The sequence below is a fragment of the Mustela erminea genome, chromosome 5 (genome assembly GCF_009829155.1).
Source record: "Mustela erminea isolate mMusErm1 chromosome 5, mMusErm1.Pri, whole genome shotgun sequence".
In the NCBI taxonomy this organism is placed as follows: Eukaryota; Metazoa; Chordata; class Mammalia; order Carnivora; family Mustelidae; genus Mustela; species Mustela erminea.
In genome coordinates, this window is record NC_045618.1 from 31,648,603 (window position 1) to 31,660,940 (window position 12,338).

At 58.1% G+C, this 12,338-nt stretch overlaps 1 protein-coding gene across 10 annotated transcripts in view; it reads right to left on the reverse strand.

Moving 5' to 3' along the window:
• Nucleotides 1–222: 222 nt before the first annotated feature.
• PML (promyelocytic leukemia) overlaps nt 223–12,338 on the reverse strand; it is a 39,146-nt gene continuing 27,030 nt past the window's right edge. For 4 of the 10 annotated variants that reach the window (XM_032342487.1, XM_032342488.1, XM_032342493.1 and 1 more), the window contains 5 exons: nt 12,121–12,255; nt 11,469–11,727; nt 10,311–10,363; nt 2,241–2,391; nt 223–1,169 (listed from right to left, as the gene is read on the reverse strand). In XM_032342487.1, the coding sequence (XP_032198378.1) occupies nt 382–1,169; nt 2,241–2,391; nt 10,311–10,363; nt 11,469–11,727; nt 12,121–12,255 (1,386 nt within the window). In that variant the 3' untranslated portion in view covers nt 223–381. The other 6 variants (XM_032342494.1, XM_032342489.1, XM_032342497.1 and 3 more) reach the window with 6 other exon arrangements.

Below are 12,338 nucleotides of genomic sequence, written 5' to 3' on the forward strand. Positions count from 1 at the left end.
GAGGGGCTGCAGGGACACTCACAGAAGTAGAAGGTTGGGTGGCTGGGGGCTACTCAGCCCAGAGGCTGGGCCTTCTTTACTCCCTGGTTTTGGCTCCTGGAGAAGAGGGGCCAGGTCTCGAGGGAACCAACCCACGGTGCTCCCAAGGCCTGAAAGGGGATCTGGTGCCCCCCAGGGCGTTAGGACTTGGGACTTGCTTGGATTTGGAACCTTCTCTGTGGGGTTTTTAGAGAAGGGTAGTTTGGTCCCAGAGAACTGATTTCGGAGCAAAGGACAGCTGGGTGCTGAGGAAGAAGGGCAGTGGGGCAGGGGGAAGGGAGCTGGCTCAGGAACCCCATGACCTTCTAACCCCAGAGATCCTGAGCCAGTCTGGGCCTCCTCTCAGCTCTGCTGGCACACCCGCCCCGCCAAGCTGCGGCCAGCAACAGGGGCGGTGTGGCCTTCTGCCCGTGCCGGGCTGGGCTCCTTGGACAGGTTTCTGAAGTAGGTGCCCAGGGCCTGCAGGGGGCTGATGGCCTGGATGGGGGGCGATGAGGCAGCAGACGGGCTCAGGTAGCAGCTGTACCGGCGCAGTCCCCACTGGGGGTCACGGCGGTGCGCGGCCAGCAGCTCGGTGAAGCTCACGTTGTGCAGGGCCAGGAGGCGGGCCTGGGCGCGGGACAGGACGGCCGCCTGCACCAGCGGCTGCAGGGACGCGAAGCACTGCAGGCTGCTGAAGCAGTAGACGTGCTGGGCTAGCTGGGGGCTTGGGAAGATGTCCAGGAGCCGGAACAGGTCCCGCAGGGCCAGCACGGCGGCCAGGGCGCTGCGCTCGCTCATGCTTCTTGCCAGGTAGGTCTCGGCCAGGCTCTTGAGCTTGAAGCTGCTGGCCCCGGGCACCAGCTCCCGGAAGAGGGGCCGTGCAGCCAGGAAACCCGAGATGACCTGCTCAAATTCCCATAGCTTGTTCATGTCCTCCAGGACCCGGAAGAGGTTGGGGAGGCCGGGTCCCCAGAGCTTGTAGAGGGCCAGGATGGGGCGGTGCAGGGAGCCCAGAAAACCAAGGAAGTGCTGCAGCCCCACCTCCAGGGAGACAGCCTTGGAGTTGGTGCTGAAGAAGGCCTCGGGCTGGATGAGCACGCGGAACTCACTCTCCCGGTTCACTGCTGCCAGCTGGCTAATCTTCTGGGCTGGGCAGGAGAGAAGGGCAAGGTGAGGCCCCTGAGGCATGGGGGACACAGGGCAGGAGCAGGGGGGGCTGCTGTCCCGCCGCACAGAGACCCCACCGTGGGACCTGCCGGTGGGAACCAGACATCAGCCTCTGAACGGCTCTGCCCTGGCTCTCATGGGGACAAGGGTCAGAAGGGGAGGGCTGGCTGCTCTCCAAATACCCCCCCACGTACCTGCTGGGAGTCCAGCAGTCCCCTGCCCCTGCCACCTGCCCCAGACATTGCCAAACAGTTTAGATCCAGGTCCCTCCTGCCTGCCTTCGGTTACCCTCACCCACCAACATCAGGGCCTCTCTTTGCCTCCACTGTATCCTCCGCTCCCTGCCCCAGCCTCCAATCCCATCGGTCACTGAGCCAAGACTCCTGGCCAGTCACAGCCCCAGCACACACGGCCCACTGGCCCAATCTACTCCATTCAGAGCTGCCCTGTGAGGTCTGCCAATGACTTCCCTGTCCTAGGGCAATACACTACTTCTGCCTGGCTAGGCTGGCCCCACGCTGGGGCTGTGCCACAGGGCGGGCTGGGCCCCGTGGGGTCAGCGAAGGGCACTGCAGGGAAGCACTGTGGGGAGCTGATGGGCTTCTGGGAGAAGGGGTCCTCTTTCCCCGTGGTCTTGGCTGTCAGCCTCCAGGTGCGGCCCACCTGTGGACCAGGCTCTGTACTCAGAATTCTGCAGCCATGGCCTAAGGCCTTGCTTGGATTGCTGGCCTCATCATGGTACTTCTCACATCGAGTTGTTTCTGTTTAGAGGGGCATTGCCAGGGTTCTCTAAGAGAAGTGCTGGTCAAAGAGTTCATGGAGGCACATGCCTCAGGCTTTCAGGCGCTGGTCGAGACAGAGGTCTTTATTCCATCAGCCAAGTGGGACAGCCAGAGTCCCAGGGAAATGCAGCGCCCTGCCTGCTCTCAGGCCGCGGTCACTGGCCAGACCTCTGGGCTCTCCCGGGCCCAGGACATAGCTCTGCCTGCACTTATCTGGGGGACTTGGAGACTAAGCTAGAAAAGCGTGCGAGGGGCCAATGGAGAACCCACTTTCACTGTCAATCTTGAGGTCAAAGAAAACCAGGGGCCTGTCTTCTGCTTGGGGGTCGGCGAGGCTCTCGTTCAGGACCCTGAGGGAGCTGGGGCCCTCCAGCTGGAGGTCACTGGACCTGCTGCTGCTGTCATCCAGCTCTCGGGAAGACTGCAACACAGAAAAACCAACAGGTTAGGGGGCCGGAGGGTGATGGCGCATGTTGGGAGCATGAGCACGTGCCCGTGAGCAAGTGTGTATGTGTGCATGCGGTTGTGTGTGTGGGTGCGCGTAGCGTGAGTGTGGGGACACGAGCTAGCTGGTATGGCTGGGGGCATCTGCACGCACATGGGAACAGCAGGATATTGGGAAGGGGGAAGGCATGTGTCTGAGTGTGTGTGTAGGGGGACATGTGCACATGAACGGATGCGTGTGTGTGTGCGTGCGTGTGAGGGCCACAGGTGAACCATGCAGTAGTGAGTAGGAGTGAGAGGTTGAGATCACACAGGCGAGTGTGTGTGTGTGCATGTGTGTGTGAAAGCACGAGTATGGGAAGAAATGCAAATGTCAAATGTGTGTATCACATGTGAATTTGTGAACCAGTGCTGACAAGTGTGTGGGCACGTGAGCATATGTGAGAGAGTGTGCTCATGGGAGCGTGGTGCTGGGCACTGAAGCTCAGGGAAGGGACCGCTGCTGTGGTGGTTGGGCTGGAGGGTCTGCTGCTCCCTTCTCTCTGAACACTCAGAAGAAACACCATGAACTTGGGACGGGAGGAAGGAGGCTCATCTCAAACCTCAAAAGTTTCTCTGGAAGGAGCCAGGAGCCTGGCTCTCATCCCCACGGCCAGCCTCCTTACCCAGTGGAGAGGAGGGCTGCTCAGCCTCAGGAATGACACGTAGAGCCGGGAAGCGAGAGCCATGGAGAGAGAAAGTCTCAGGGCCTGAAGGCCCTTTGTCATTTGGTATCCAGGAGCCAGCTGCTCCGGGAAGCCTCAGGCCCAGGGCTCCTCTAGCCTGAGCACCCCAAGGCCCTGTTCTCTCCAGCACCCAGGCCAACAAGGTTTGAAAGGCCTCAGGGTGGGAGAAGGGCTCCAAGTCTGTGGGGCTCCAAGGGGCTGCGGCTGGAGGGTGGGAGAGCCTCTCCCTAAAGTGGACAGCTCATTGTCTGCCGGCTGCCTCACCCAGAAGGTGTCTTGGGTGGCCCTGCCTCAGAACTTCCTGGGAATGCCACCTGGGGCTGTTAGCCAGAGCCCAGGAGGAAAGGACACAGCTGATGCCAGGTGTCACAGGGCTGGGGTACTACTGGGACAGAGTCTAGAGCAGACCTCAGGTCTGTCCTACTTCTGGACCACCTCTGGCAGGGGTGATGATATTGGCCTCCTCTGGGGCTACCTGAAGCCTCCAAGAACAAACTCTGGCTTCTGGCTAATGCCCTGGCTTGGGAGCGAATAAGCATGGGTTTAGGCCCTCTTCCTCTCCATGGTGAAACATTTTAACAAAACTTCAGCAAGAGCAAAGTCATTACTAAACACAGGTACGATGTGTGGGATTTACTAGGAGTGCCTGATTTCTTACTCTTTTTGCTTTTCATAGCCCTAACCCCAGGCTCACCAACTTCCTCCCGGGTCACTGACTGAAAGAGACATTTACTATGTATCCATCTAAAGCTGGGCTTGCTTACAGAAGCCTGGCAGTGAGGGGATTCTACACATAAGATCCTGATGAAAGTCTTCGTCAAACGCCTGGCACATCCATATCCCTGATTCCACCATGCAGCAAAGGTTTCTTTTGCATGCCTTGCCTCGCCTCTGAGTCTTCTGACTCCTGATCCCAGCTCCCTTTCCTCCCCATAAGGAGCCCTCTATAGCGGGCTCCTCCTCCAAGTTGCTGGCTGGTAAGCCAGAGACTCCGCCTTCCTCCCCCGAGGGAAAAATCCCTCGTTTTTTAAATCTTCAGCCTTGCAGACCTTGCTCTTGCCCTTGGGCTGGTGGAAAGAGCTGGACTCCTCTTGCTGTGTCCTCCCCAGAGCTGAAGAGCTGTCTCTTTTCCTGAGTCCTCTCTGTCACCCACCGACATGGCACACCGAGCTTTCTCTTCTTCCTTCCTCTTTTTGCTCCCAACATAATTGCGAAAGTCCACGCAGTGGCCCGGAGTGCCTCCACCTGTCTCCTTCTTTCTGGAATGACTTCTCAGGCCTTAGAGCCATAGTCATCTTTTCGGATAATCCTCTTCTAAGATTTGAGCTCCCCTGGAGAGCAGGAGAGCTGTCTTTGGGCTAAATCCAACTTCATACCAGACTTATTTATGATGGCCATCAGAATCTCATTCTTAAGGCCTCTCTTAAGATTATGATGGCCATCAGAATCTCATTCTTAAGGCCTGGGGTCATTTTTTCTCTTACAGTGGTGCAACATCTTTCGTCTGGCTCCCTTAAAGAAGGGACGCTCCCCTTCTGCTGAGCCGGTCAACGGCGAGAAGCCTGGAACTTCCAGCCCGGCCTCTTCTTCAAGTTCTTCCTCACCCTTGGGGACTCCTGCCAAGTGCAGCTGGGACACAGAAATGACCTCGCCAGAATGCCTTCTACTGAACTCCAGCCGGCCCATCCACTCAAGCCCTCTCCCTGCCTTAAATCCCAGCAACGTGGCCAGGAGGTACCGGTGCGCTTGCAAAAGGTGTTTCTAGAAACCCAGGTTTAACAAAAGGACAATCAGCACGAGAGGCTCTGGTGTAGACGTCCTCCTGCCCCCCTCCTGCTCACTAGGGGAGCACCACTGCTGGGCTTCCGTCCACAGTCCGGGTAACCGAGTTGTGCGGGTGGGGAGCATAGAGGGATAGTAGCAGAGAGCTGGACACAAGCCAGGAAGAGGCTTTTTGTTGGAAAAGGCTTGAGATCTGCTGGGAAGGGAAAAGGAATGGTGGAATGGGAAACGGAGCAGGGACGATGAGAGCTCACGTGCACAGCCTGGAAAGCGAGAAGGAAGAAGCTCCAAGGAACTAGCAAGTGGGCAAGAGGGGAGCCGAAGAAAAGAGGAAGAGTGCTTGAAGATGCGCTGCTGGGCCGGGAATCAAAGCCCCTTTGATACTGCTTGCAGTGCAAGGACACACTACGTTTTATTTCTTCATTACACTCGGGTTAATGGACTGTGTTTCTTTGACTGCAGAACAGCGCTCAGACAGATCCACGGGGAGCCCACGAGGTTTTTCTCTTACAGTGCTTGCAAAACATCTTTGGAACTAGGAGACACATGCAGTCCGGCTCGTGAGCTACAGTTCACTGGTCTCCAACACAGATCAACTCAGCGTGACAACTGCGTTGCAAATCCACACAGCGGGCCTCCCGGCCGCACCAAGCATACCCGCAGGAAATGCAGCTTGATATTTTCATCACTTTCCACCAGTTGTAGGAGGTTTCTCTGGGGAAGACCCAGCGTCCCCCTCTCCCCTGCCGCATCGCTATCCCAGGATGTACGGGTCACCTCAGTTCAAGGCTAACACATACGTGAATCACAGATGTGCCGATCGAATCCCCAGTTCTGGTGTTCTCCCCTTTCTGGCCGTGCAATTAGCGATCTCAACAACTCCAGGAGCCCGGTTTGCACCCTAGACCAGTTCAATTACAGTCCATGGGGGTGGGACCCAGGAATCTTGTCATTGGTAACAGCGCCGCCAACCCCCCCACCCCGCCCCCCATTCCCGGCCCAAAGACTCCAGTGTGCAACCAGGGCTCAGAACTACTGTCCTCCTGACTCACTCCACGCTGGGTCAGCAGCCACTCCGACAGGAGCCAGACTCTTAGCATCCGGCCACCTGAGGTTGTCTAGACTGTACCTTCCATTCATTCTTATCAAGAGTCTCCAAGCTCCTGAGGAACCTTCTCAGCACCCAAGCTTCAGCGACAGGTTGGATCAGTTTGGCAAGACTTGTGTATTGCTCTCTCATGCAGACACAAAGCCCCAGCTCTTGCAAAGTGTGGAAGCCCCCAAAATATCTCCCACGTAGCTGTGGGCTGGGTCATCCTGTCCGCTAGCCTGTGGCCCCTGCTGCCCTCCCACTCCATCCCCCACAGATCGTCTGTCCCCCTCGAGGCCTCCCTTCTACTTGCACCACTGCCACGTCGGTCACGGACACCCCCTCCTGCTTCCACTTGGTCCTGCACCTGCTGGACACTGGGGCCAGTCACCTGTCAGAAGAGTGGGTGAGAGCATTCTATTTTTTCCTGCCTCGGACCCTAACCTGGGGATCACGGCCAGAGGCACTGTGAACCCCCCCCTTGTGTTTAGTCGTCTGCCATCAGGCCTGGCCTCTCCACTGCCTCTTCTAGCTCCCAGATGGCTCTTTTTCGCACAAGCAGTATATCCCTGAGCTTTTGCCCGCCCAGCTGGGGCCCTGCATCGAAGTCCCCAGGCATGTCCCACTAGCCTTCCAGCCAACTAACACAGCGGCAGCCTGCAGTGGGCGCCCTTAGGCACCTCGTATGCTTGGAAATGTGCTGTCCTTGTAGGCCAACTTTTCCCACATGGCAGGTGGGATGAAGGCCATAGAGCAGGAGTTCGGGAGGTATTCAGGAGCCTGGAGCACCTGGCGAAGGATGCCCTGTTCCCAAACCAACTTGCTATGGATAGGAGCCACCAGGGACGGGAAGGGGGCACAGAAGGTAGGTGAGCCATGCACGAAGGGGGCCTCATTGGTTTTCTTTTTAAATATATGTTTTATAAAGTTTGGGACTCGTGATGAGTCAATTTAGAAAACAGCATTGTCTAGGGACACCTCGGTGGCTCAGTCGGTTTAAGTGTTTGCCTTCAGCTCAGGTTCATGATCCCAGGATCCTTGGGATCGAGTCCCACATTAGGTTCCTTGCTCAGCGGGGGGTCTGCTTCTCTCTCTCTCCATCTGCTGCTCCCCCTGCTTGTGTTTTCTAACAAATAAAATCTTAAAAAAAGAACAAAAAAAAACCATGCCGTCCGAAGAATACCAACACAGAAGCAGTGGTCCTCAGGCTCCTCCCCTGACTCCACAGCTGGTCTTCAAAAGTGAGTGGCTGCTTCTAATTATTTTAACTCTTCACGACCTAAAATGAGCCTCCCCTTCCTTTCTTGAATAACTGTAGACATCAGCTAGCGCTTCCCTGCAGACAGCTGAGGCTGGACTGACGCCTGCCCAAGACTGCTGGTTTCAATGCCTGCACCCAATTCTCGCGAAGTCTGGCGAGCACTGGCATTGCCGTCCTTTCTGAGTTTCCTTCCCAGGCTTCTACCTCTGCCCCCGGGTCTGTTCTGTTTTGGCGGGGGGGTGGTGGGGTGGTGGTGGTGGTGGTTCCGGGATAGATAGAAGTGCCCAGGGTTCAGAGGAACGTAGACTATGGAAAGGTTAAGACTGAAAAACTGACGGGCGCTGAGGAACGATCGAGAGGGGCCTCCGCTCATGCAGCCAGGCTGGCAGTGTAGTGGGCTGAGAGAAGCACACAGACGAGTGTGGCGGCTCTATGGGGGCAACCAGCGCAGACAGTGCAGGGCCACGGGCTATCTGTCCTAGTCTGGCAGCGAGGGTGCCCGGCTTCAGCAGCCGCGGGCATGGCTGAGACCACAGGAAAGGACACACTAGGAAGAGAAGAGGGGTTGTCACTGGAAGAACAACATGGAAAAGAACAGAGGCCTGAGAGGAAGGAGGACAAAGAGTAGCCACCAGAGCTGTGGAAACCGGGGTGGGGAGGGCAGGGGTTCCCGAAGTACCTGAGGGCTCAAGAGACAGGATGCTGTGGTCGGAGTCCCTGTGGGCCAGCTCTCAGTACGGTGAGGTGCAGGGGGTGGCCATGGGGCTGAGGGCTGCAGTGGGTGGGGTGAAGACCCCAGAGAGGCCGGGGTGCTGGCTGTTGAAGTCACCCAGAAAGAAGGCTGGCCCTGGCTCAAGAGAGGACCCCTGGGAGGCAAGGGCTGGCAGCTTCCCTATGTGGGGGGAGGCAGGAGGAGGTGTGAAATGATCTGGGGAAAGGGGCGTTCCCCCCTCAAGACCTGGAACCTCAAGGCACAGAGGACCTTTCCAGATGGTGGGACCAACACAGCCCAGGGGGCACAGAAGGTGTTGACCCACCACGCTGAAGCTCACAGGCAGTGGGAGAAGGGGGGGACGTGGTCACCCCACCAAAGAACCAGTTGCAGTGCCAGGAAGACATAAAGCCATCGGCAAGAGAAGAGCTAAGTCCCCCGGGGAATGTGATGGTCATGGAAGAAGGGTTTGCAAGGGCAATATTTCAACACATTATTTATTGAGCAGCGGTATCTGCCGGGTCTTGGGATCGACGCAGTCCCTGCCCTCATGGGTTCAGGTCCCGGCAGAGGCCCCGTGGAAAGCCTTGGGGTGGTGCAATGGACAGTGGGAGGTGCAAAGGGCGACAGATGCTTCCTAGTTTTTGGGAAAAGAGGCGCAGGAATGGGAGGAGCGGTGACCCAAATCTCAGTTGTGCCTTTCCGGGGAAGAGGGCTTACGTCTCCCTGCTGAGTCCATGCAGCCTTTCCTTCCTGGGTCTGCTCCCTGACTACAATACACAGGACGCCTGCGGTGCACAGGGCCTTGGGTGTGTGGGCCGGGCCAGGCTGCGGGGTGGAACAGGGGCTGCCTGAGTGGCGTACACAGTGCCGGGAGTGACTGCATGGTGGCCAGCAGCTATAGAGGACGGAGGTGCTCGGGGCTCTCAGAGGCCTGTCTGAGGGGGGCCGGGCTCAGGAGGCCTCTCCAGAGGGCAAAGGAATGGGAATGCAATGGCAGAGACCTCCAGTGGAACCTGGGCTACAGGGTTCTGCAGAGGGCTGTGTCAGAATCCCTGGGGGAGATTCCTGCCCTAAGAGTCTGGGGGACTCTGCCTCCCTCCATTCTCCCCGCTGACAGAGGTGTCAAGCTGGGCAGCCACAGAGAGAGGAAGGGCAAAAAGTTATTGAGCCACTGAGCGACAGGGGAGCCCCGGAGGGAGCAGCCGACAGAGCGCACTGCTCCTCGAGCCCGGCGGCGGTTGCGCTGGCCCATGGCCCTCTGGAGACGGCAGGGACCCTCCTGGGCACTGGCAGGATGGCTGGGAGGCCCTGTGGTGGCAGGGGGTGGTGGCCTGGACCTCAGGGGGAGGATAAGTCCACCCAGGTTTATAGTACACTTTGAGGGGCAAGCGGAAGATACGATGAAGACGGCTGGTTCTTTGTGCTCTACGTGGCAGGAAGCTGGTCCCACGGCGGTGGCAGATGGCGGCGTTCTCCTGGTGACTAGCAAGCTGATGGGGAAACTCGGCCTCAGAGACTGCAGCTTGCTCGGCGGGACGGTGGGAAGACCAAGCTGGGGGGCGGCATGCGCCCAGTGGCAGACGGGAGGCCCCGGTAGAGGCGGTAAGCTCCTTGTGCCCTTGGCAAGGCGTGGGCTGGCGAGGAATGCGGTACAGCAGTCTCCGTGGGCTCCGTGCACTTTCCAATACAGAACCTCAGACTGAGGGCTGGAAGGGACCTCAGGGGCCACCCAGTCCAACCTTTCACTCTGTTCACATCCCCTCTGCCCCAGCCTCCATTAACCAACCTCCAGGGACGGAACAGTCGCAACCTACAAAGGTACATGTTCCAACGGGGGATGGCTTTAACGTTTTTGCTTATGGAGTGCAAACTCGCCTATTTGGGTCCCACATGGTGCTCCCCACGCCCTCATGGCCCTGCACTGACCCTCACTGGCTGTGGGTTAACTGGGGTATGAGCTCTTGGCCACCCTCCTCGTTGAGGACTTAGAGGTTAGAGAACACAGAAGGAAGCTCCAGACAAAGGCATTAGCTAGTCCAGAAGCGAGACAGGGCTCTGGAAGGAAGCACACTAGCAGCATCACAGAGGACGGATGGTCAGTGAGGGCTCCTGCCCCCGTAGGGAGGGAAGGAGGAATGGGGTGGTCCCAGGACCGCAGCTGGCATCTGGAGTCTGTCCTCAGGACAGCTCAGGACCTCACTGCCTCGCTGGAGGACTCCTCAAGCGCAGGGCAAGTCTGAGAGGTCACCTGCTGTGGCTGTGTCCCCTGGGACATGGAATAGGGGGAGTCAGGAGTCCAGGGCCGAACTTCTGGACCACTCACCGAGTTTTCAGCATCTGAGTCTTCCGAGCTGCTGATCACCACCACTCGTTCCTCTGAAACCGGGTAGAGGGAACAATGTTAAGGCCCTGCCAGAAGGCCCAGTGGGTGGGGCCCGGTGTGCTCCATGGGACTCCCTATAGACCAGTGGATGAGGTAGGCCATGTGTGCCCTGCGAGGGGGTGGATGGGAACATCACACCGAGCATGCTGGTATGGATGTATTCACTTAAAAGGGCTTTCTGTCACTGCCCACTGTGCCCTGTAAGCACTTAACTCAGTTGTCGGCCTTGAAATTCGGAATCTGCTCCCTGTACAGGCTGCTTGGCAAACAGCCCCTGGTTTAGAACCTCCTGCCATCCTAAAGAAACACATTGGTTTTGTTCCAAGCCTCAGCCTCCTGAGCTGAGGTGTTCAAATTAAAAGATACTTTATTTGGTTAATCAAATCTTTTGATTACCAATAGCATTGTGAGCAAGGAATGTTGGTCAGGGCTCAGTGTGCAAGCAGAATCAGGGCTCAGTCTGGGACCTAGAAATGAAAACAAAGGGGGCCTCTGGGTGAAGCAGATCTCGGAAAGAACGGTCTTGACCATTCCAGAATTCCATTAATTAACTTGAGCTCATGCCCGAGGACTCCCTATCTGGCAGTGTCCGTAAGAGACATCCAGGACAAATGAGCTCCTTCATGCAGGTGACCTCTGCAAACAAATTTGGGAAGTTGGTAGGTGTGGACTTTCCCCCCCAGATCTCTCTGGGCCCATGCTACGGTCCAATACAACACTTCCTGGGGAGACTCCGCCTTGGGTAGGGGCGCAGTGCTGGGCATTGCAAGGGTGTGTTGGGGGAGGGAGCTACAGAGCCCCTCCTGTTCCTCGCACTGGAATCCCAGCAAGTCACCTGGTGAACTGCACCATTCTCACCCCCCAGGCAAACCGCGCACTTTCCCTGCCCCACCTGGTGGCAGCTGAGAGCCCGACACACAGGGGATGCAAGGGGTGGGCTGGCGAGGAGTGCGGTACAGCGGTCTCCATGGGCTCCGTGCACCCCGGGCACCGGCACTGAGCTCCCTGGGAGGGGTGAGGATGTAGAAGAAGGTTCCCCTCCCACCCCCGGAGGAGAGCTTGCACGCCACAGCCCCTTCTGCCCAGCTATCTCCCTACCTGCCTCACCAGCGTCGCCGGCTGCGTGATTGTTGTTGGGCAGAAAGCCCTCGCTTCCCACAGTGGGGCCTTCGGGGCTGGAGGGCCCATCCAGGTGGGGCGGTGAGACTGCCTTGGAGGTGCTGGGCCTGGGCTGCTCCGGGGAGCTCCGGGCCAACCGTATCTCCTTCTCCTCCTCAGACTCCATCTTGATGGCCTTTCTGGGGCACTCAGTCTGGCAGGACTTCCTCTTCTGGGGCGGGACTGTGCTGCAGACCTCCTATGCAGTGGGGAGTCACAGGGCCAGGTTAGCAGCTTTGAGGGGTGCTGGGGGGTGAGCGGAGACGCGGACCTGGGAGGCAGGGGCTGTGGCCCTTCCCCTTGGCTCTCCTGCCATGCAGATCACGTCTCTCTCCACACAGGATGCCCCCTGGGCCACCAGGCACACTGGGTGGCTGCTGACCACAGACTCTGCCTGCCCTGGAGTGGCTCGTGCTTACAGGGGAGCTTCCTGGCAGCGTGGCCCGGGCGAGTGAGAGAACAGAGTAACAAAGTAGGTGTTGATTAAGGCCTGGATTCTCAACACCGCCCCCCACCACCCCTGCCACCACCCTGCCTGCCTGATGGGATCTGGGTCTCTAGGGATGGAGGGGGGTGGTAGAGAGACCCTTACCTCTCTGCATGAGTCTTTGATGGAGTAGGCGTGAACTGGCACTGGGTGCACCCCGGGCACCGGCTGGACCAAAGTCATAGTCTGGGTCTCAGCCAGCTCCAAGTCCTGTGTCAGAGCCTTCTGCACCTCCTCTGGCTGTGAGGTCCAGAAACAAGAGAGATGTTAATGAGCAGGTGGCAGTGAGCCCTGGGCCAAGAACCTATGCCTGGGGTGACCCA